The sequence below is a fragment of the Bos mutus genome, chromosome 17 (assembly GCF_027580195.1).
Source record: "Bos mutus isolate GX-2022 chromosome 17, NWIPB_WYAK_1.1, whole genome shotgun sequence".
Classification (NCBI taxonomy): Eukaryota; Metazoa; Chordata; class Mammalia; order Artiodactyla; family Bovidae; genus Bos; species Bos mutus.
The window spans coordinates 15018041-15041491 of record NC_091633.1 but is presented as its reverse complement, the minus strand read 5'-3'; the positions used below and the strand labels follow the sequence as shown (position 1 = coordinate 15041491).

The following is a 23451-nucleotide window of genomic DNA, read 5'->3' as shown; positions in this document are numbered from 1 at the left end:
CCCGACTCCACCCTCAGCTATGACAATCAAAAATGTCTCCAAATATTGCCAAATGTCCCTTGTGTTGTGGAGGGGGCGCAAAATTGCCCTTGGGGGAGAACCATTGTTTTATATCATAAATCCCTCATCCCCAACCAGTGGGGCTGTATATCCATTATTCAGCTTTTAAGTGCCCGCATTAGAGTGCCATTACTAAAGTACTCAATAGAATGATCAAACCACTTGGGTAGCCTGGGACTTCCCTGGTCAAGCGCTGAAAGTCCCAGGTCCCAGGTGGCCCAGGCTGGCGGAGGCAGGTCTGTGCTGGTAGAAACATTTGACATGCTCCAGTTAAGGTCACTGCCCGCTTCCGTAGGCGTGTGAGAGCCATAATCACTTCCCTGAAAAGGTAGAAAGTGATGTTTAGAAACAGCACACTATTTCCAGTTTATTCCAGTGTGTTTTAATGCATTTTCCACAGTTCCCCTCCTCCTGCCCGCAGTAGCCTGGATAGACATGCTTGCACTGAATTCTTTTCACGTAAGCAGTCCCTTTGCCATTTTACAGGCACTTCTTTATCTGGTTTTGCTCTGTTATTGGATCTTTTCACTTGGATTTCACATGCTTTTCGGTGCCCTCCTTGCCCTGTGTGTCCTCCTCTCCGGTGCCCTTGCCTCAAAGTCCAATGTTTTATCTGAAATTTTCCTGTGTTTGCAAAATGACTTCAGCCACAGGTGACAAGGAGATAAAAGCAGGAAGTAAGCCATGGTTGGTTTGAGCCACTGGGCGCTCTAATTTTCCCAGCTCTTGCAAAACTGGGGAAATGATGAGCTGGTGTTGCAGCTGCTGCGAAGTTCCTGGAAGCTTCAGGAATTTGTACAACAGGCAGGATATTGGCAGGATATAATTATGAGCGTGCATTTCAGAGATCACCAGCTTGAAGCCTAAACTTATTTTTTCCATTAATAGAAACACTTCAGTTTTTGCAATAATCATCGTGAGAATTAATGATCCCTTATATGAGTTTTTACCTATTATGTGTGCTAAGTCGCTTCAGTCATGTCCAACTCTTAGCCTGCCAGGCTCCTCTGTCCATGGGATTCTCTAGGCAAGAATACTGGAGTGGGTTGCCATGCCCTTCTCCAGGGGATCTTCCTGACCCAGGTATTGAACCCGAGTCTCTTATGTATCCTTTATTGGCAGGAAGGTTCTTTTCCACTTGTACCACCTGGGAAGCCCCTTATCTATTATAGTTCAGTCCAATTACAGTTGTATGTGAGGGTGGATTATAATTCTGGAGGTTGAGGTGGGGATTGGATACAAGGATGATAGTCATGGTCATGGTATCATGTATCGAGGGCTTGCTGAGTACCAGACATTCTGCTAAGTACTTTACATGCACGAACTCATTTAATTCTTACAACAACCAGGGAAGGTAGGGTCTATTATTATCCCTGTTTCTAAGAAAACAGAGCCCTTCAGGAATAACTCGTTGGCCCAAAAGTATCACCGTGGGTGAATCCATTCCTCAAACCCACTGATCCCTCTGATTCAAGATCCCAGAGCCTTAACCATTTTACGTGGGCCAAGGACCAACCACACAGCTGCCAGTCCCCACTCTGCTTCTCTTTGAACCAGACAAGCAGAAGATGAGACTCTGATCTCAACCTGACACTGGACCAGAGCTATCAGTCTTTTCCTCCCCCGCCTGCTGCCTTCTCCCATCATCCCTTCTTGAATAGAAAGATAATGAATGGATCTCTGTGATGAACCCCATCCCCCACCAGGTGCTGGGAACCCAGAAGACTCTGTAGTCACGCTCTCCTCTCTCTGGGAAGTGGGGTGTGGGGTTGGGGGAGGAGTCTCCAACAGGTAATAATTCTACAGCTTCCTTACGGAGACCTCTTATGGAAAGACCGGTGCTGGGGTTTTCCCGATTGTCGTCCATTATGTTGCTGGAGCATTCATTCTGATTTCTGTGTTAATACTCCCCATCTCCCTTGCTTATTTCGGCTGTTGCCTTTCTCTTTCTAACTCAGTTAGTTGAAGGCCAAAGAGCTCAACCCCACTGGGCGGTCAGCAGTGAGTTAAGGGGGGGTGTGTTCTTTGAGGTCCTTCACCGAGACCATAAGGAGGCGTTTCTAGAAGTATTGGCTCAAATGACAGACCCCAGGGGAACCAAAATTAGACAAAACTGCTCAGTTGGGGTATTCATACAGACAAGCCCACTGCAAAGAGGGTACTGATTTGGTTTAGAGATTTTGCAAGAAGCCTTAAGAAGCACCTAATACAGTGATGTTGGGGAGGCACGCAGAGGCAGGAGAGTGAGGAGGGATAACCCGAGAGGGGCACTGGCTGCCCTGTAAGTGTAAGTATCTGCTTCCCGGAGTGGGGCGGGGGTTGGGGGAGGTCTTTCGAAAATGCTCATCCAGCCTTCACCTCCCTGTTTAACACCCTCCTTGGTTCCCCTCAGTTCTCAGAATAAAATCCAGTTTCCTGAGCAGACCTGTGCCATCCTTATTTACCTCTCCTTCCTCCCCTCTCACCACGTCCCTCCTTTTGCCCAGAGCTCCAGCCTCTTCATGCCACCAACCCTGCAGCAGCACCCGTGGCCTCTCACTGAGGCTTCTTTGCACTCAAGTGCCTCAGCCTAGATCTTTCTTGTGCACCTCTGCTAGCTCCCTGGGCTCAGCTCAGTTATCACTTCCCCCAGGAAGCCCTCCCTGACTCCCCTCAGTTCCAAATTGCCATATCCTGCCCTTTCAGATCATCCCGTGTAACATATGATGTGTTTGTCTATTTACCGCTCTGTCCCTCTAACCAGACTTTGTTCAAGGGAAGGGCTGTGTCTGCTTTGTTCACCGTTCATACAAACAGGGTGAGCACAATGCCTGGCACAGTAAGTGCTCAGGAAATACTAGATGGTGGAATCAATCTCAAAAGGAGCCTCTGGATGGAAGTGGTTCTTCCGAACCCAAGGCTCTGGGACCCTGGTTCCCATCCAAATGGGGTCATTTCTAGGAGATGACTTGACTTTGAGGCAATGAAATGAGTGAAATGGCATTCATGTTTGAAAGGACAAGAGATGGGTTTCCATACCCATGTAGATAGTAAACTCCTTGCTAGATGATTCTAAGAAAGATGGTTAAAGAAGAATTCTCCCCCTATGTTATTATACACTCGCAGTGCCTCACACAGCACCTGGCACAGAGGGAGAAGATGATGTTGTTTTATGTGAGCATGAATGCATGTTTATCCTGAGTCTGATATCTATGTGATTGGGCTGTTTCCTGAGCCTCAGTCTTTTTGACTTTAAAATGGGTGTAACAGTAATCATCGCTCACAGAATTGTTGTTCAGAATTGCCAAGGGTTATATAAGAGCGCCTGGCTCCAACTGGGTGTTTGCTTAACATTTCTTCAACTGGATGTTGGGGACCAGGTATTTAAAAACATCCCATTTGCACTCCGTAAGGAAAGGCAGATTGCAAAGTGAGCTGGTGTGGGATGAAAGAAAGGATCAGGGATTTAGGCTGCCTGGAGCAAACTTTTCATAAATTGGTTCAACTCCGCTGGCAAACCACTTGAACATGTTTGTCTTCACCAGCAAGGGTCAGTGGCGCCCCGTCCACGAAGGCTGCCTTTCTGATCCCAGCCCCACGCCACTCTCCTGGCTTGTGTCTGCTCTTAGGGGCTGCTGGGGACCAGGACACATCCATTAAGGACGGGGCAGAGCTGCTTATAAAACTGTTTGTCTCGTATAGTTCCTGGGCAGGATCCGCAGAAGTCCAGTTTGCTTGTGGTCAGATCCCCATCTCCCACCCCCACGCTGGGGAGGAAGAGGGCCGAAAGAAGGGAACGCAGAATGGGGTGTGTTCGCACTTCACAAACTGCAAGGGATACAATTTATAAGAAATAGAAATAATTTTCTAAAAACTGATGAAGACTTGGGACTTCCCTGATGATCCAGTGGTTACGATTTCACCTTCCAATGCAGGGGCCACAGGTTCGATCCCTGGTCAGAGAGTTAAGATCCCACATGCCTCATGGCCAGAAAACCAAAACATAAAACAGAAACAATATTATAACATGTTCAATAAAGACTTTAAAGAGTAGTCCACATCAAAAAAATTTTCAGAAAATTTGATGGAAACTATTCATGTTCCCATGCCAGGAGCAATCTGGGGGCATTCCCTTCTGCTGGGCTACCTTCCTGTTTCTTTCTCTTCTCCTCTCTCCCTCCATCTCTCCAGTGTCTGTTCAGCATGTATCAGGCATCAGCCACCAAACCAGGCACTGACATCAGGGTAGGAAAGTTGCTGCAAGGAGGCGGAAGACCCAAATCCTGCCCCCAAGATAAATTCACATATTTAATTTTCAGACAGAGAGGATGTCTCATTCGGCCAGCAGCTAGCTCCTTTGGAGAATGAGATATCCCACGTAAGCAACTTTTCTTGATAACTGAAGCTTATCCTGTTAGCCTTTGAAGTTGAAAAAAATGAACTGTTTTCCATGAAAGTTTTAAATAAATCCTTACCAAGTGTCCAGGCTGCCTGAGGCTCGTGTGACATTTCCTGTGTGCCCTCAAGTGTGCCTTAGCCCTGCCTGCAGAGACATTGACCTATTTGCCATCCAGGTGGGCACCACTCAGACATTTTCTCATTGGATCCTCATGGCAGTTCTTCCTAGGAGGAACCTGGAACTTAGCCAGGCAGGTGGATGCCTCCTTGGTCTGGAAAAGGTAAAACTGTGACCCAGGCTCAGGTCAGCTGGATTCTGAAGCCCAGGCTTTTAACCTGGAAGCACATATGACCTTTACCTGGTGCCTTGAGTTGATCAGAGCTACCACCCTAACTTGCAGGGCTCCTCAGGGCCATGTCTGGTACGGAGATTTGTCCAGAGCGGTCTGCTGTGTCCTCCCCACCTCTCCGTTTTCCTCCTTGTGGAATGGAGCACATGGAGGACCCAATTCCTTAAGGACTGTGGGATCAAGGGACACGTGAAGGACAAGGAACAGAAGGCTTGGGTTTGATGTGAGAGCTTTGGGGCAGACCGTGTAGGTGTTCCAAACCTCCTGTAATAATCACGGTGACTTAGTTGGGCTCCCTTTTTTCTACAAACCCTGAGACAAAGATCTGGGGACAAGTAGTTTCTTTGAGAGGTGAGCCAAGGCCATCCCAGTGTGAGGGCGGGTGGGGGGGAGGTGTTGAGAAGTGAGAGAGGGACGGGAAGGGAAGGCAGCCTGTCCTGGGTCCTAGAAGAGCAGGTGATGGTCATGGGCACCTGGGGTCCAATCCCTTGACAATACACCCCTGAGTTGTCCCACAAATTGTTAGTCTGTGGAACACTGCGCAAACTAACACTAAACACAACTCCCACAGTAAAAACAAGAGTACCTGCAGCTTCAAGTGCTCGTCCTAGGCACCTTACCTCTGTTGTATCATTCATCTCTACTGTCCTGTGAGACAGATGCTGTGATTGTGCCCACTTTACAGATGAGAAAACTGAGGCTCAGAGTGGGTCAGCGACTTGCCCAGCTTGTCACAGTCAGGAGGTGGTGGTGTCAGGCTTTGAACTCAGATTTGTTCAGTATATTATCCTGACACCATTTCCTTTTACTTTTTTAATCTGTTTATTTGGTGGGGGGTATATGGAGCAAGGAGAACCCTGCCTTCTGGAAGACTTAGGCATCCAGACATCTCTTATCTGGGAAGTAGAGTGTGTCCCTCTTCTGTGTGGTCCTTAAGCTCTGGTGTGCATTTGCTGAAAACCCACACTCCCAGCACTTCCTGATTCAGAACCCAAGAGGGTATGCCTTGGGAATCTGACTCTGAAGTAGGTGGTCTACCAATAAATTGCATGCTAGTGGCTCTTCTTTCTTAGCCAGTGAAAAGGAAAAAATCTAATTTTGGGTGGAATTGTGCGTGTTTCCTGCTGGAAAAATGATTCTTCATAAATGAGGCATGTCTGGCCTCAGTCCCTGTGCCCACTCCCCTCCAGGGTCTGGGTGATTCCACTGCCAAGCTCATCCTACTGTCTGGATCAGCAAGTCCTGGATGTGTGGGCTCTAGTTTTTCACATGAGAACCTCTGTGCAAGGTTTAACTGTCCGGGCATCAGAGAACGATCTCTTGGGGTTTCTGCAAGAGCAAGGAGGGGCCATGCTCCCGGCCCTGGCACTGCCCTCTGAAGCCATGACTGGAAGGATGCATGTTCCATCTCCCACCTTGCAGCCAGAGGTGGAGGAGGGCTGCTGCCTTCCTGCAGAAGACGGAAAGGAAGATGCCAGGAGGAGACAGGAGATGGCTGAGGTCACTAGGGCTCTCGCCTGTCTCGTCCTGATTTGGACACGGTCCAGAGGTAACGTTGAATTGCTTGCCCTTGCTTCATGGTGCTGCCCATGACAGGGAGCAGGGTGCTTCACACCTGCCCATCAGCCTTCCAGCTGGGTTTGCTCAAGAAGACTCCTCGGTTGGGGGTGGCAGAAAGGAACAATCTCTTTCTGGAAGTTTCTGGAAGTTGAGCTGTTTGAATCAGGGAAGAGTATAGAAACCTCTTGATCTGACTATCATTTGTCATCAGCAGTCTCCCCAGTTCAGGCGCATTCATCTGACCCAGTCACAGTTGTCTAAAGCCTCTGATTTCTTCCGGGTGTTTGTGGGATCAAATACAGACTCTCGTACTGGGGCTCTGCCCACCTCCCCTTCCTCAAATCTTCCTTTCACTCTGGTTCTCGTTTCAGCTTCATCAGCCTTTAACTTCTGACCCTTGAATCCATCAGGCTTGATTTTGCCCCCTAACCTTTGTGCCTCTGGAGCCTTTCCCCTCCCACTCCTGTCATTTTCTATCTCATTTCCCTGCATTATTTTTCCACCATCTTCCCACACTGGCAATGATCTGATATTTATGTGTTTATTAACTGTCCCCATAAACACAGGGGCTTCATCTGCGTGACTGTTGTGTATGTCCCCAGGACGTATTTGTAGAATGAATCAAAGGCTAATTTCACACTCAGCAGGGCTTTCCATAAGGGCTTTGATGCAACACTAGTTATCTCCAGGGGAGCAGGCACCTTCCCTATGGGTCTGAGTCTGGGCCTTAGAAAAGAAAGAGAGAAAACCAGGTCATAGTACCCTTTGAAATCTGACAAAGGTATGGGGAAGAGCAAGGTGACATCTTGGATTTGTCCCAAAGGAAGACATTTTGCCTCTAAACTCTTATGCCAGTAAAACTTAATACCTGTTACTAATCTCATCCTAATTGGAAGTCTGGGTTGGCTGTCTCCCATAGAATGAGCCTTTAAGAAAAAAATGAGGCTGCCTCAGGCACCACTGAGCCAGGGTTTCTGCCAGGACAAGTCAGTTAATCTCAGCTTTTCTATCTGTAAAATGGGAAGAATAATACCTATTTCATGAAAGTGCTTTAAAGATCTAATGACTTAACATCTATAGAACGCTTGATACAATGGCTGCCAAATGAGTCTTCAGGTAAGCAGGTGGTGATTGAATGATGATGACAAATATAGACTGGTAGATAACAATGTCTTTCAAAGCCTGAAGGCCAAGTGGATGTTGTTGGTTAAACAGTTGCTTCCCACTCTTGGACTACCCAGGACTGACCTGTGAATGTAGGATGGCAGAAAAACTCTCTCCGGAGTTAATCTCCTAGGTTCCCAGGGTATGCCTTTGCAGTAGCTGTCTTTTCTCACCCCCACGTCTTGGTATCCATAGCACCCAGAGCTTTCTGAACCATTGGTGTGTCTCATCCACCCATCCATCTACCCAGCCATATATCCACCCACCCATCTATCCACCCATCTATCTATCCACCCACTGATCCATTTAAACATCCATCTATTCATCCATCCATCCATCTATCCATCCACTCACCCATCCATCCATCCACTTGTTCATCTCGACATCCATACATCTATCCATCCTTCTCTCTTTTTCTCTCTCAGGTTAAAGTGCCACAACAAATGCACCAAAGAAGCCCCGCCTTGTCATCTTCTGATCATCCACCGAGGAGGTAAGTATTTAACACTTCCTGCCCTGGGGTAGTAGTGGGGGTTCCTGCAGGCCATCTGAGATAGCTGTCCATCCAGGTAAATTTTGGAAACCCCTTGATCCTTAACCGTTGCCTGCCTCATTTCTTTCCCTCTGACCCCCTCCTCCTGATACCTGTCTCCTTAATCCACCCCAGTGCCTGTTCTCCCTAATCTTTGTCCTCACTCTGGTCTCCTTGATAGTTTAGCCCCCAGATTCATCTCCCCTCCCTAATTCTTTTCTCTCATTCTTGTCCTCTCTCCTAATTTTTCACTCTCCTCTTTTTCCCCCCAGTCCTATTCCTTTCCTTTCCCACGTAAAAAGAGTACTAGCTGAGTGTTTTTCCACTGCGTGCTCTTCAGACTCAGTCAATTGGCCCTGAAGAAATAGGCACAGAGAGGGGTCTTGATCGGACCTATTGGTTTGGGTCATCCATGTTCTGTCTCCTGGGGCCTTGGGAGTGCCTGGGCCAACCTGGCTGGGCAGGGAGGTAGCCAGACACTGCCTCTGGGAAGCCACTACCAGCCTTCCACCAGGCAAAAGCAAGACCAATTTAGTCGGAAGGAAAGACTATAAGGAAAGTTTTTTCCCTGCCTGCCAAGAATACAATAGGAGGCCTTGTAGTCCAACTTTCAAAATGTAGTTCTCCTGATTCTTGGGGTAGTTTTTCCATTATCGACACTGTACTTCATCTAGTGGGGGACTCTCTAAGCCTGTATTGTTCAATACAGTAGCTACCAGCCACATCTGACTATTTAAATTTAGGTGAATTACAATGAAATAAAACTTTAATTACTCCATCGCACCAGCCACATTTCAAGGGCTCCGTGGCCACATGCAGCTACTGTACTGAGCAGTGCACATACAGAGCAGGTTCATCACCGCAGATACGGGCCATCGCTGGTCCAGACCCTTACTCTTCCAGCTGTGGCCCGTGGACCAGCAGCAACATGGGAATCACCTGGGAGCTTGTTAGAAACGCACAGCTTTTGGTCCCACTCCAAACCTATCGGATCAAAATCTGCATTTTAAACAGCATCTGCACGTGATTCGTCTGCACTTTAAAGTTAAGAAGCACTGCTCTGGAGTAGAAGTTGCAAACTCAGATGCCTGCCAGGATCAAGCAGGTGAATGACAGATGCTGGCCAGACGGGGCCATGCAAAGTGGAGAGAGAGCCCAGGCACCTCCTAGAGGGGATGGCCACTCCAGCAACATGACTTGCATTGTACCACTTCTCATGTTTCTAAAAAAGCCCAAATGGCTTCATATGCCGTATACTTACTTTTAAAAGTTGTGCGTGTGTGCTAATTCACTTCAGTCGTGTCCAGTTCTTTGTGACCCTATGGACTATAGCCCTCCAGGCTCCTCTGTCCATGGGACTCTCCAGGCGAGGATACTGGAGTGGGTTGCCATGCCCTCCTCCAGGGCATCTTCCTGACCCAGTGATCGAACCCCAGTCTCTTATGTCTCCTGAATTAGTAGACGGGTTCTTTACCACTAGCACCACTGGGAAGCCCATGTAAACAACTTATTAAAATTATGAAAATTCTTGCTGGCCCCCTCTGGCCACCCGCCTTCTGTAGGTTGGGTGGAGGCTTAGCGCCAACTTTGGGGAACACAACTTGCTAGTCCTTGTCCTCCTCCTCCACCCCTCCCAGTCCTCCTGGCCTTGGGTCAGCGTAGGCTCAGGGGAACCTGCCCTGTTCTCAAATGAACCAAAGGAAAACTTAAAAAAGGAGGCAGATGGCTGCCGAAAGTGCTGGCTTGTCTTCCAGAGCCAATGGGCCATTGGTTTTCGATGATCTTTGCATTGCTTTCCTCCAAGAGGAAATTGCAAGAGAAGGAAAAGTCTGTAGCTCTTTCCTCTTGCCCCTTCCCACCTCACATCCTTAATTAAGAACCATCTGTTCCTTGAGCAACTGTATACACACCCCAAGCCTATTTTAAACCTGAACTCTCACTGCTCTGGAGACCTTGTCTTGCAAAAGATTCTTTGGGGAAAATCACCTCCCGCTGGACACCCCTCCGTGGTAGCCTGCTGGAGTCCTGACTCCCACGTGGAGACCAGAACCAGCCTGCTGGGAGGTGACCCGCTCTCAGACGCCAACATCTGAAGAAGGGCACCCTCCTGCCCACCTACCATCAGGGCCATGCCTCCGTTACTCAAAGAACAAACAGGAACCTTCCAGCACTCTGCTAGCTTCTTGTTCTACCGGCCTCTCTTTGGTAGGAAGTTGAAAATATAGTTGGTTTCCATGGTGATGGCAGCTCAGGCTTAAGAGAGAAATTAAATCCCTGGGTCAGTCCAAAGCTGTAACTTTCTCCCTAACGGCCCCACTCCCACAATAAAAAACAGCTAACCAGTAGCATTACCAGGCATCATATTTGCATGTGAGCTTCGCCCCTCCCACGGCCCCTGTAAACAGTAAGTAACCGAGGGCTCACAGAGAGGGGCTCAGGTGGCACGGTTGGAGTCAGGACGCGTTTGTTTAGCACCGCCTGCTGGTCCAGCTTTGGTGTGCCTTCAGGGATGGATGCAGAGGGGAGGCTGGGGGAGCCGAGACTTCCCTTCAGGGATCCCCAATGCCCTTGTGTAGGATAAGTGTGCTTTGACATGCTAGAGGCCGCTCGGGCCTGAGAAATCCCACCAGTGACGCAGGACGGTCCTAACACACAAGCTTAGATGGGGGAGGGACCGGTGGCCATGATGAGCTGTCCACTCATGATAGCGCCTGAGAAATCTGGAGCCTCCTGTCTTTCAAAGGAGGTACAATTCTGAAATGAACACCAATGTGAAACAATTATAATCCTGGAGAAAAAAATTCTGATAGCTTCAGTTTCATTATTAGAAGTTTTAATTGTCTAAAGCTGTATGTTGACAGCACGAACATCTTAGAAACCGCAGAGGACGCAGGTAGTGGGGAGAGTGTCCTGCTACTGTAACACAGCACAACGACTGTCATTTCTCAGCAACTCCCTTCCAGCCTTGGGGGTGGGCCTTTGAGGTGGGGTCTGCTCTCCTGGCATCGTTACAGAGCAGAAGTGGTACTTAAACTCCCAAATCTCTGTCTTTACCCCTACGGATCCAGCAAGGTTAGTCCGGACAGAGTCCGTCCCGTGTGACATCAACAACCCTCTACGAAAGCCACCCCGGTATTCGGACCTGCACATCAGCCAGACGCTCCCCAAAACCAACAAAATCAACAAGGTGAGACTGGGGTTCCCCTGGGTTCAGGCTTGCTGGGTTGGGGCACTGCCAGATGCGGAGCAGGAGGGAGGAATGTTCTCGAACAGGACTCGGTGGCTTGATCTGGGAGCCTTGCCCTTACTTCCCAGCGCCCCTGGGCTCTGTCCTCATTCTGTGTGGTTTGTGTCTAGGAAAGTTTTGGGGGGCATCCAGCCATCAGTGCAGAGCGAGTGTGCCAGAAGTCTGTCTGATTTAGAGAGAGGGCACCTGGCAATGAGAATGAATGAACATGTTGATGGGGGCACAGTAGGGATGGGAGGAGAGCCTGAGAGGGGATCCTTGTGGTCCAGGCTCCACCCTCTTTGCTCTGAGCTGTTTCATCATCTGCCAGGATGAGCTTTGCAGAAGGTTCTGCACTCTCTGACACATCTGTTGAATCTAATCACCCCAGACAAAAGTCTGTTTCTGAGCTCCTGCTGGAGACCAGGTAGATGGATCTGTGTGGAGGCCCTGAGCTCTGAGCCATAGCCGATCTGGTTGGCTTCTGACTGGTTCTCAGATGACGGTCAGCAGTGGGCCTCTCTGTGTGTCTTTCTTTCTAACATGGCCTGGAAATTTCCACTAGGGATTTCCTCATTCTTTGTTTGATCTATGGGTTGGATGACACCAAAGGGATCCCAGGGACACTTAAAGCCTCATGGAAGGAAGAGGTAACACATGCCAGCAGATGATTTCTCAAGCCCTATGGTGCCTCCGTGCATTGTGTGGAAGGTGGATAAAGTGTGGGCCAGTCCATGTGTGTGGACAGTCACCCACCCGGATGAGCATCTCTGGCCACTTGACCTCTCTGGCAACCATACTCTCCCTTCTGTGCATAAGGCTGGGGAGGGCCTAGACCCCTCCCTAATCCATTCTCCACACAGCAGCCAGAGTGATTCTTAATGAATGTAATTTGAATCATGCCACCCTCTGCTGAAAAACCCTCCTGTGGATTTCTATCAAGTGGAGGAAACAGTCAACCCCCTTCCTGCAGTCTGCAAGCCTCCATGCACAACTGGTCCCTCCCTCTTTCTCTGACCTCCCTACCAAAGCCCATATGTTCTTTCTGTCTCTAGCTGTCACCTACCGCGCTGGGTCTCAGTCATGCACCATCTGGCTCCTGTGGCATCGTCTTAGGACTTGATGATACACTTTGCCTCTGAAGTCAGGCAGACTTGGCAGCCAGTCTTGGCTTCCTCCACTTCCTTGCTCTTAGAGTCTCTGGGCAAGTTACTTAATATCTCTGAGCCTCAGCTTTCCTATGTGTAAAATGGGCATGTTCCAGTTATCCACAGCTGTGCAAACCAACAACCTCAAACTTAGTGGTGGACATCAACAGCTTTTTAATTACACTTGTGGAGGCTGTGGGTCAGGTATCTGGAAAGCAGTACAGTGGGGATGGTTTGTTTCTGCTTCATGATGCCCAGGGACTCAACTGGGAAAGCTGATGCAGCTGGGGGCTGGAATCATCTAGAATAGGGATTGGCAAACTATGGTTCACAGGCCATATCTAGCTCACAGCTTGTTTTTTTTTTTTGTGAATTAAATTGTGGTGGAACAAGCCACGTTCATATTTTCTATGGCTGCTTTCAAACTACAACAGCAGAATTAAGCAGTTACAACAGAGATCACTGGCTCACAAAGCCTAAAATGTGTACTAATGAGCCATTTAGAGAAAAAACTTGCCAACCCCTGATCTAGAGGCTCCTTCACTCACATGTCTGAGCTGGGATGAGTCAAAGGCTGAACTCAACAGAGGGTCTCTTTGGGAGCAAGTACACACAGTCTTGCCTTGTGGCTTGGGCTTCCTCACGATATGGCTGCTTCAGGGTAGTGAGGCTCTTCTTACACGGCACCTCAGGGCTTGCAGAGCAACTTTCTCATCCAACAAGCTGGAAGCTGCGAGGCTTTTGTAACCTAGCGATATAAAAGCCCCAAGCACTGTCTTGGCTTGTCACTAGCCACGGGTTGTCAGTGTGGGTTCTGCTGCACTGTACTGATAGAAGCAGTCGCAAGCCTACTCAGATTTGAGGGGAGGAGGCATGGCCCCACTTGTCAGTGGGAAGAGTCCAAGGAATTTGTGGCCACATTTTTTAAATGTCTCCTGCTGAGCAAGAAGAGTACCAACCTCAGAATGGCTGTGAGGATGAAATGAAATAATCAGTGTAAGGCGAGGCACTTGGGAGAGGTTCCTGGCATGTGGATACGTGTCCAGGAAATTCTAGCTATTTTTATAGGCTTAAATCTTGGGCTTCTAATCACAGTGTCAGGCTGGGTCCACTTTTCCTTTATTTTTTGGTAAAATACGTAGGTCTCTAGGGGAGGGTCTCCCCCTTCTGGAGTTGGGGTGCTTATGGGGTTCTGGTGGTGAGGCTCCTGGGCAGTAACTATAACCATCCTTTCCTTTTCGACCTCTTGAGGGGTGAGTGGCTCAGAGCCATCTTGAGACCTTTCTCTCTGGCTTTATAGACACAGAGAGCCTCTTGGTGTCAGGTGGGACAGAAACATGGGTCAGATAGATCAGTGACTCTGACATTGTTCTGCTTGTCTGCCAGCAGGAGAATTTGATAAGAGAAATAAATTAACCTCTATTTAGAAAGTGGCTTTGGCATGAAGGTGGACAGGAGCTATCAGAGAACGGGGTTATTTTTTTCCCCCTACTTCTGTTCTCACTAGCTTCACACAGATTCTTTCTGTCAGGCAATGATGTGGTTAGTGCAATAGATATCTGAGCCAATTTGGTCTGAGGATTTCCTTTTCGTTGCTCTGTCTCCTCTCTCGTCTAGCTCTGTCAATCTAGCTTCATAAAAACCTAGCCTGTTCACCCAGCCTAATGGTTTGAATGTGCATTTTGGAATCAGAAGGTCTGGGCTTGAAACTCAGTTTCTTCGTACACTCTGTGACCGAACCAAGATCCTTCTGCCTTTGTTTCCCCCTGTGTAAAATAGGCATTCTAATAGTAGATGTTTCAGGGGTTGTGGAGAGGATTTGGTGCAGTGATACATGTAAGGGATTTAGTCCTGACACTGGATCCTCAGGGCATGGAAGAGCTCAGGGATGAAGAAGAGACAGTGGGGAGGAGAAGGAGGAACAGAAGGAGGAGTAGGAGGAAGAAAAGGGGTGGAGGAGGAGGGGGAAGAAGAGAAAGAGGACGGGGGAGGAACAAGAATAGGAAGAAGAAAGAAGAGGCAGGAGGAGGAAATGGAAGAAAGAAGAAGGATGTGGAGGACGGAGGACATGGAGGAGAATGAGGAGATGGAGGAGAAGCGACAGCAGCAGGAGCATCTGCCGGCTCCTGAGGGGTCTAGTCTGTAAGGCGCATGCTTCCACATCAAGGCATCAAAAGCCCCACCTATCTGGGTGTCCGAAGCTGAATATCTGCCCACTGCAGGGAAGCTTTCTGGAGTGGCTGCCTACTCGCTGTCCTTTTCAGCTGGTTGCAAGGAACAGAGCCTCATCTCTGCTAGCTCAGCACCAGGAACTGTCTCTTGGAAGGATTGGGCATGGGGCAATAAGAGAAAGAGGAATCCTGGTTAAGGAGCTAGGGCTCATGAAACTGGATGTAGAGGACAGAACTGTGCTCAGGTCAGCAGCTCAGACCCCCAGCAAGACCATGGCTCACTGTTCTGGTCCTCCATCATGACAGTGGTTGGCTACTCTTTGTGGGTCCCCTCTGGTCTGTTACTGTTGACTGTTTTCCTCATCCTCTGCTCTCATCTTTTCTTTCCATCTTCACTTCTGCAGCCATAGAAGCACTTCTGCTCCTTGTTACCTCAGCTGATTTGTTTTCTGGCCTGTTGTGGCTCTTCTGTCCCCTTCAACCTCATCTCCTCTCCACCTTTGCTCTGCTTTCTGCTATTCTTCCTCTTAGACCCACTCATCTGTTTATTCCAGGTATCATAGGTCATTAACCAGCTGCTGTGATGCCCTGACTTTTGGTCCTGAGTTGGGAGTGGGCTTTGGAGGTCACAAGACAAGTAAGGCTGTTTAGGAGACTCTGTTGGGTTGGAAGTGGAGAAGGATATGGCAACCCACTCCAGTATTCTTGCCTGAAGAATTCCATGGACAGAGGAATGTACGTGAACTGTAGCCTGGCGGGCTATACAGTCCATGGGGTCGCAAAGAGTCAGACACGACTGAGCGACTAACACTACTACTACTACTTTTGGGTTGGGGGGTGGGGACAGTTTCCCTAGGAGACAGATTCCATGGGAGAGAGTTATTATTACTGCCATGTCAAAGTCAGTGCACAGCTGGTTGAAGGGGAACCTGGGAAGCGAACATGCTTTGTTTGATTCTCAGAGTCAGATGTGAGTTCTCAATACTTGGTTCAGCCTTCTGTTTCTGCTTCTGGGCTGGAGATGGGGACCTGGGCCACTAACTCTCTGTATGACTCCAGCACATCGCCCCCATGTCTGAGTCTCAGCATCCCCATCTACAACATGAAATGGGGTGCTGGATGGTTTCTGAAGGATGTTTCCACATTTTAGCTGCACTCAGAAAGAGGAATTACGCCATTAGCCCTTCCCTGCATGATCTGAGAGAGTCTGAGTTTCCCTCTGACGGAAGACAACCTCCTATTGGGACACAGATCTGGATCTGGCCCAAGGAAGGAGTTTCCCCTCCCATTTAGCTGTTCTGCTGGGGAATGTGGGCACTATATGCACATTTCTCTTCTGCTGATTCTGTTGATTCACATCAGCCCTGAGCCTCAGATATGAAAGAGACTGAATTCCTGCCTTAACTGTCTCCTCCATAAAGACAACTTCTTCTTGCCTCCCTCTCTTTGTCTCACCTTCCCTCCTTCCTTCCTTTCCATTCACTGATACATATAGCATTTATTAGCCACCTCTTATGTTTTTGTTTCTGTGCTAAGTTTTGCAGATTCCAAGATAAATAAGGCACAGTCTAGTAGGAGGACATAAATCTTTTCTTCCCTCTCTCTCTCCTTATCCATCCCTCTCTTCATTTCTTTCTATTTTCCTTCCTCTAGCACACATTTTTCAAGGGACCACGATGAGAATAGGGAGCTTCTAGCCTTGAGGACTGGAGAAGGCAGTGGCACCCCACTCCAGTACTCTTGCCTGGAAAATCCCATGGGCGGAGGAGCCTGGTAGGCTGCAGTCCATGGTGTCGCTGGGAGTCGGACACGACTGAGCGACTTCACTTTCACTTTTCACTTTCATGCATTGGAGAAGGAAATGGCAACCCACTCTAGTGTTCTTGTCTGGAGAATCCCAGGGATGGTGGAGCCTGGTGGGCTGCCATCTATGGGCTCACACAGAGTCGAACACAACTGAAGTGACTTAGCAGTAGCAGTAGCCTTGAGGACAAAGACAGACAAGCAAGCTGAGAAGTGATGGTGTTGAAGCAACAGCAGAAGCCAAGACCAGTACCAGAGCAAGCTAGTGCCAGGCAGGGCCATTCCCAGGAGGAGGAATGTGCTGACCTGGTTGGTTGAGTGGGAGGTCAGGGGAGCTTCATGGAGGAGGGGCAATCTGAGCTGCATTTTGAAGAAAGAGTAGGCATCTTCCAGGCCGACTGGACAAGGCTGGGAAGATAGTGTTAGTCACTCAGTCTCTTTGTGAACTCATGGACTGCAGCCTGCCAGGCTCTTCTGTCCATGGAATTCTCCAGGCAAGAATACTGGAGTGGGTACCCATTCCCTTCTCCAAGAGATCTTCCAGACTCAGGGATTAAACCCAGGTATCCTGCATCGCAGACAGATTCTTTACCATCTGAGCCACCAGAGAAGCCCATTCCAAGCAGGAATAATAACATCTCCCAAGCCTTGGAGATGTGAAATAGCCTGGTTTGTGTTGGGAACTGTGGGCCATTTGATGTGACTATGGCAGTCGTTGTGGGAATGAGAAGAGGAAGTGATGCGAGCCCAGGTCCAGCCTGAATGTGTGCATCATGAACCAACATGTTCATTTAAACGTGCTCTGTCATTTGAGCATGATCTGTATGCCTAGCGGGACACTGTTTTTAGCACAAACCTTTATGCTTTTTAAATAAGGATAATGTTTTTTTTTGCAGAGCATCTGTGGAAACTTCTTTGCCCATCTATGAGTAGAAGTTCAAAGAAGAGAGTCTTGCTAGGATGGATAGATGCCTGACTTTCATTTCCCCTTATCCCTCTACTGACACGGTCACTGACTTCCTCTGAAAACCTCCTGTACCCTCTTTGACTGTGTGGTAGCTTCACAGCCCAGCCACATAAACCTTAGCCCACATGTCACTGCCTTATTTCTCCTTACATTAACAAGTCTGTTGCCAGGAACATGTAATTACCATTAGGTAAATTAGGATGGAGCAAGAAGGCTGGCCTCCTGATACCTTACTATTAAAATCAGATTAGAATTACCTCCAAGGTGGTCTTGCGTGGAAGGTGGCTGGAATGAACTAGAGCATGACCTTGCCTGGAATAGGACTTTGTCCAGGGCATGTTTGTAGTTGCTTGATCCACAAGAGCCTCAGGGGGTGACAACCTACCTGTCCTTCAGTAGATGGTTGATCAAATAAACTGGGTACATCCATATCATGAAATATCACTCAGCAATAAAAAGGAACAATCCATTGTTGCATGCAGTAACTTGAGTGAATCTCCAGAGAACCGTTCTGAGTGAAAAAAAAGCCAATCCAAAAAGATTACGTACTGTATGGTTCAATTTATAGAACATTCTTGAAATGACATTATAGCAATGAAGACTAGATTAGTGGTGCCAGGGAGAAAAGATGGGAGGGAGGGGTTGTGAGAAGAGAGAAGGAAATGGGTGTAGTTAGAACAGGACAGCATGAGGGATCCTTCTGGTAATGGAAATGTTCTGTATCTCGACTGTATCAATTCAGTGTCTGGCTTGTCATTTTATTGTACCCTAGTTTTGCAAGATGTTATCATTGGAAAAAACTAAATAAGAATGCATTGTTGTTGTTCAGTCTCTAAGTCACGTCTGGCTCTTTGCGACCGCGAGAACTGCAGCACACCAGGCCTCCCTGTCCTTCACTACCTCCCAGAATTTGCTCAAACACACGTCCATTGAGTCAGTGATGCCATCCAACCTTCTCATCCTCTGTTGCCCCCTTCTCCTCCTACCCTCAATCTTTCCCAGCATCAGGATCTTTTCCAGTGAGTTAGCTCTTCCCATCAGGTGGCCAAAGTATTGGAGCTTCAGCATCAGTCCTTCCAATGAATAGTCAGGGTTGATTTCCTTTAGGACTGATTGATCTCCTTGCAGTCCAAGTGACTCAGGTCTTCTCCAGCACCACAGTTGGAAAGCATCAATTTTTCATCACTCAGCTTTCTCTATGGTCCAACTCTCACATCCATATATAACTACTGGAAAAAGCACAGCTTTGACCGGGATCCCTTAAAACAGCATATGAAACTGCAGCTATCTCAAATTGAAAGCTTAATTGCAAAAATAAAGGCTGTCACAAATATAATTGCTTCCATTTATTGATAACAAAATGCCTTATCCCAGTGCTAGGGATTTAGGTACATACATCACCTTAAACTTCACAACAGAGCCGCACAGTGGGTGTTCTCAGCCCACGTGAAGGACGAGGAGAGACTGAAGCTCGCAGTGGGGAAGTCACTGATGTGGAGGCAGTATGACCTCATGGGAGTGGAATGACCTCTGGGAAGCGGGCATGCACAACCCGGTCGAGCACCCACTGGGCCTTCAGATGAGGAATGTCTGTTCCCCACCCTCCACCCTTCTATGCTCGTTGGTATTTGCTATACAGACTCTGGAGTTTGGCAGGTAAACACACCTGTTGACAAAATCAGATCACACGAAACCATCCTTGGGTACCTGGAGCCATGCTGAGTGGTGGAGCTCTGAGTGATTCAGGGACCAAATTATCCATGTGCTGTGAGTGAACAGATTAAGGTACCCCTGAGAATGCTTAGCTCTGCCAACTTTGAGAGGCAGGAACCTCTTTCCTGGGATGCTGAGGTTTGCTAGTATTTATTCCCATTTTACAGAGGGCAAAACTGAGGAATGGTGAGGTTAGGCATTTTGTTCAGGATGCATGGGGAACAGGTGGCTGTGTTTCCCTTTTCTTCACTTGGAATTCTGCTCTTATTACTTTCCTGGAGCTGCAGAAACAAATTACTGCAAACTGGGTAGCTGAGACAAAAGCCATTTGCTCTCTCACAGTCTGGGGTCCAGGAGCCTGAGGTCAAGGTGTCAAGCGGGGTCGGCTCCTTAGGAAAACTCCAAGGGAGGATCCATTCCATACCCCTCTCCTGACCTTTGGTGGCTCCGGCAGTCCTTGGCACTTCTTGGCTTCTAGAAGCATCAGTCCCCATCCACCCATCTTCACAGCACCATTTCCTCTGTGTGTCTTTCCTTTCCTGTTTCTCATAAAGACACTTGACATGGGATTTTATGGACCCCACCCCAAATCCAGGATGGTCCCATCACAATTAGGTCAATTACTACGATTCTGAGTAGACGTGTCTTGGAGGGGAGACAGTATTCAGCCCACTGCATGGCTACTGGCCCCACCCTGGCCAGCGCCATTCTGGGGATGTGCACACAGATTCTGTCTTCATCTTGGCCAGAGGAGGCTGTGCTGATTCCAACTGAGATGCGAGCAAAGATGCTGCAGGCTGGCTCTCACACTCTCTCCTGAGCTGTCAGGCTGTTGATTCTTTAATAAAACACTCGGGAGGAGAGGCGTTAGGACGGGAAGAGCTCTCTGGGCACCTTGGCATGGGACTTTCCAAAATCAAAGAGGCCCGAGGAGTGTGGCTATCGCCCGCCTGGCTTTCATTGCATGGTAACCTTCCAGCCCAGGCTCCAGGCAGTGGGCAGGAACTTGACTCGAGCGACTGCCTTCCACAGCTGGATGCAACCTGGTGGGGTGGGGGAGGCAGGTGGGATTCTGCCGGGGGTTGTCTGGTGATTGAGGAAAACAGAGGAGGCACTGAGGATGCAGAGGTGGTGGTCTTCCCTGGCAGCTCAGCCTCACTGCTGCAGTGTCTCCGCCTGCCCCTGCCCCCACCCCGCCCTGTTTTCTTTCTTCAGGACCACATCCCTGTTCCTTACCAGCCGGACTCCAGCAGCAACCCCTCGTCCACGACATCCTCCACGCCCTCCTCGCCAGCACCCCCGCTCCCGCCCAGCGCCACGCCGCCTTCTCCCCTACACCCTTCTCCACAGTGCACAAGGCAACAGAAGAATCTCAGCCTGCCAGGTACCTCCTGCGCGTGGGAGGTCATGGGGTGAGCAGTCGGGCTCGTGCCAGGGCCGTGTCCAGGCCAGTCCTCGTGAAAGGTGTTGAGTTGGCAGCGTATGGATTAAGCCTTACCATATGCAGGGCAACTGCTGCATAGTCCCTTATGTGATCTTTAGAGCAGTCACAAGGTAAGTAGGATCAGCTCCATTTTACAGATGAGAAAACCGAGGCTCAGAAGGTAAGGAGACTCTCAGAGACTCTGTTTTTTTGGGAAGCAGCAGCCCAGGGTCTCTACCTAAGTCTGAGTCACAGGGGGAGCCATCTGCTCTGGAGCTGGACATTGCCTTAAGTGCAAAATCCCTGGTGGGCCGGTGGCTAAGACTCCATACTCCCAATGCAGGGAGCCTGGGTTCAAATGCTGGTCAGGAAACTGGATTCCACATGCTGCAAATAAGTGTTTGCACACTGAAAGCTAATGAGCCCGCATGCCCCAATGAAGAGTGAAGATCTAAGAAGAGCTCAGACCTAGTGCTGCCAAAAAAAAGAAGAGCTAAATCAGTTGAAACTGGCAACGGGATCCTGTGCTAAGGATCTCAGGGCCCACACACCTGAGCAGGGCTGCATCCTGAGTCTGCGCAGACATCAAGACAGGACTCCAAAAGAGTGAGCTGGCGTCCAGGAGTCAATAGCCAGCTCTCTCATGCCCCTGCCCTGTGACCTCTGGCTTCAGTTTTCACACCTCTGAAGGGATGCCGGTGGACAAGAGGACCCCAAAGGGTCTTCCAGCTCACAAACTCCAGGCCACTCCGCCGCTGACCTGAGACCATGTGCTGGGCTATGAGACAATGGAGAAGCCCTTGTGTGGTGTTCTGGCTTCTTGGACTTACGAAAGGGATCTTTCTCAGCTCTCAGGTGAGACAGACCTGAGTGTCTTCCCACCCCTTCCAGGGCTCAGCCCAGCCCACCTCCTGTTCTCCGACCTCAAGGACACTTCCAGCTCAGCCATATTTGTGGCACCATAGCTGACTTCAAGACGGAGGCTGGCGGGATGAGGTCTGGTTTGACGAGTTGGGAGCAAAGTCTAGCTCTATGTTGTTCAATATGGTACAGACTAGTCACACGTGCCTATTTAAATTTAAATGAACTAAAAATAAATACAATTAAAATTTTAATTCCTTGGTCACGCTTGCCACATTCCAAGTGCTTGGGAGCCACTAGTGGCTGGTGGCCACCATGTTGGGCAGCACAGGTGTAGACCACTTCCCACCGTTGCAGGAAGTTCCACTGGACAGTGCTGGTCTAGGGGTTGGTTTCCTCTTGAGCCAGAGAGCTTCCTCACAGGGGGAAAGAAAAAACCCCAGGTCCTCAGTAACAGGTCACATCTCCAAGCCTACCCAGCCACGAGAGGATATCTGGGAAACAAATGAAGACTCAGCCCCACGTTTAGGCAACACCCAGATACACCCACCCATTGAGCATAAGCTGCTCATGTCACCTGCCCACACCGCTTTGATCTGGGCTGCATCCGAAGGGATAGAGTGCGTCTTAAAGACTTGCATCATGAGGAATTTTTCTGGTTAAGTCCAATCCCGAGGCAGCCTCGTACCTGTGGTGTGAGGGCCTCTCACCTGGCAGCCAACAAGGACCATAACGGGAATCATCAGTTGGAACCGTCTCAGTAAGTGCCTCCGAGTCAACCAGGCAACAGTGCCCAGTGTTTCCGTAGACCGAGGGTTCCCACCAGCACCCCCAGCCATTTCCACTTCCTTGGAAGGAGGCGAATGGGAAAAAAGCCCTTTGACACCCCCTTTACCCCTTAGACCCCTCCCCCCTCAATCTCATCGGGGAAGTCTGGATGCTTTTCTAGAGCTGTTCCACCCCTCACCCAAGATACTCACTTCAGGGCTATTTGCCTTGTAACCATTGCTGCTTGTTTACAGACACAGAGCTGGCAAAGGATGTCTTAAGGGGGAACCGTGCATCAAAACACCAGCACTCTTTTATCTCTAGGACACTCTGCTGGCATCTTGAGTCGCCAGGGGTGATCCTTATTTCCTTCATCCTGTCAGTCAGAGCCCTGGGGAGGGGTCTTGACCAAATTACTATGCCAGCCTGCCAGCGGGTCTGCATCTACTCCGTGGCTGGTCCCAATAGTGCCCTGACCCTCTTTGGGGAGTGGACTAACGGGTCCTCTGGGTGAAGGCGCTTTAGAACAGCAGTTAAAACAGTGTGAACTCTGGAACTAGGCTGCTTGGGTTCAAATCCCAGCTCCATCACTTAATATCTATGTGCTGTTGAGCAAACTACTGACCTCTCTGTGCCCCTGTTTCCTCATCTGTGCAATGGGGATAATAATAGTACCTACTTTGTAGAACCCTCAAAGGGCTCAACATTACCATACATGTGCAAAACTTAGCAGAGCACCGGTCTCATCCGAGAGCTAACCGAAGGTGAGCTGCTTTCATCACTATTAGATTAAACACAGGATTAGCAAGTTACTGTGGCTACCACTGCTAAGTATTATGCCCTAACCAGAATTGTGGAAATAAAGATGAGGTCCCCAGATACCCTGAAATTGGGAGTAGGAATTAAAATTAAACTTTTAGGGGAGGTAATTTGGCATTGTCAGTGTTTCAAATGTACATTCCCTTGACCAGCAGTATCACTTCTAAGAATTTATACACAGAAGTGTTTGCACAGGGATCTATAACGATTTTTTTTGGCAGCAGTGAAAAATCTGGACTCAACCCAAATGCCCATCAGGAGGGGAGTGTTTGAATACACTGTACTATATCTGTAAAACCAAATACTCAGCCGCCCTTGAAAAGAATGGGGTAGCTCTTTGTAAATATCCTGGACATGGGAAGAAATCCATAATATCTTTTTAAGTGGAAAATACGTGATTTGCAAAAGCACTGGTATAATAGCATCCTATTTGTTGTAAAATGATTTAATGTATTTATATGTATATATTTATACCTGTGTGTGTGTGTGTATGTGTTTGTATATGCAGA

The 23451-nt window shown here is 48.8% G+C and overlaps 1 protein-coding gene across 1 annotated transcript in view; it reads left to right on the top strand.

The window, feature by feature from the left end:
- KSR2 (kinase suppressor of ras 2) overlaps positions 1-23451 on the top strand; it is a 431769-nt gene that overhangs the window by 340430 nt on the left and 67888 nt on the right. The window contains exons 8-10 of the mRNA XM_070385590.1: positions 7937-8002; positions 11104-11230; positions 20287-20455. Coding sequence (XP_070241691.1) covers positions 7937-8002; positions 11104-11230; positions 20287-20455 — 362 coding nt within the window. The remainder of the gene's footprint in view (positions 1-7936; positions 8003-11103; positions 11231-20286; positions 20456-23451) is intronic.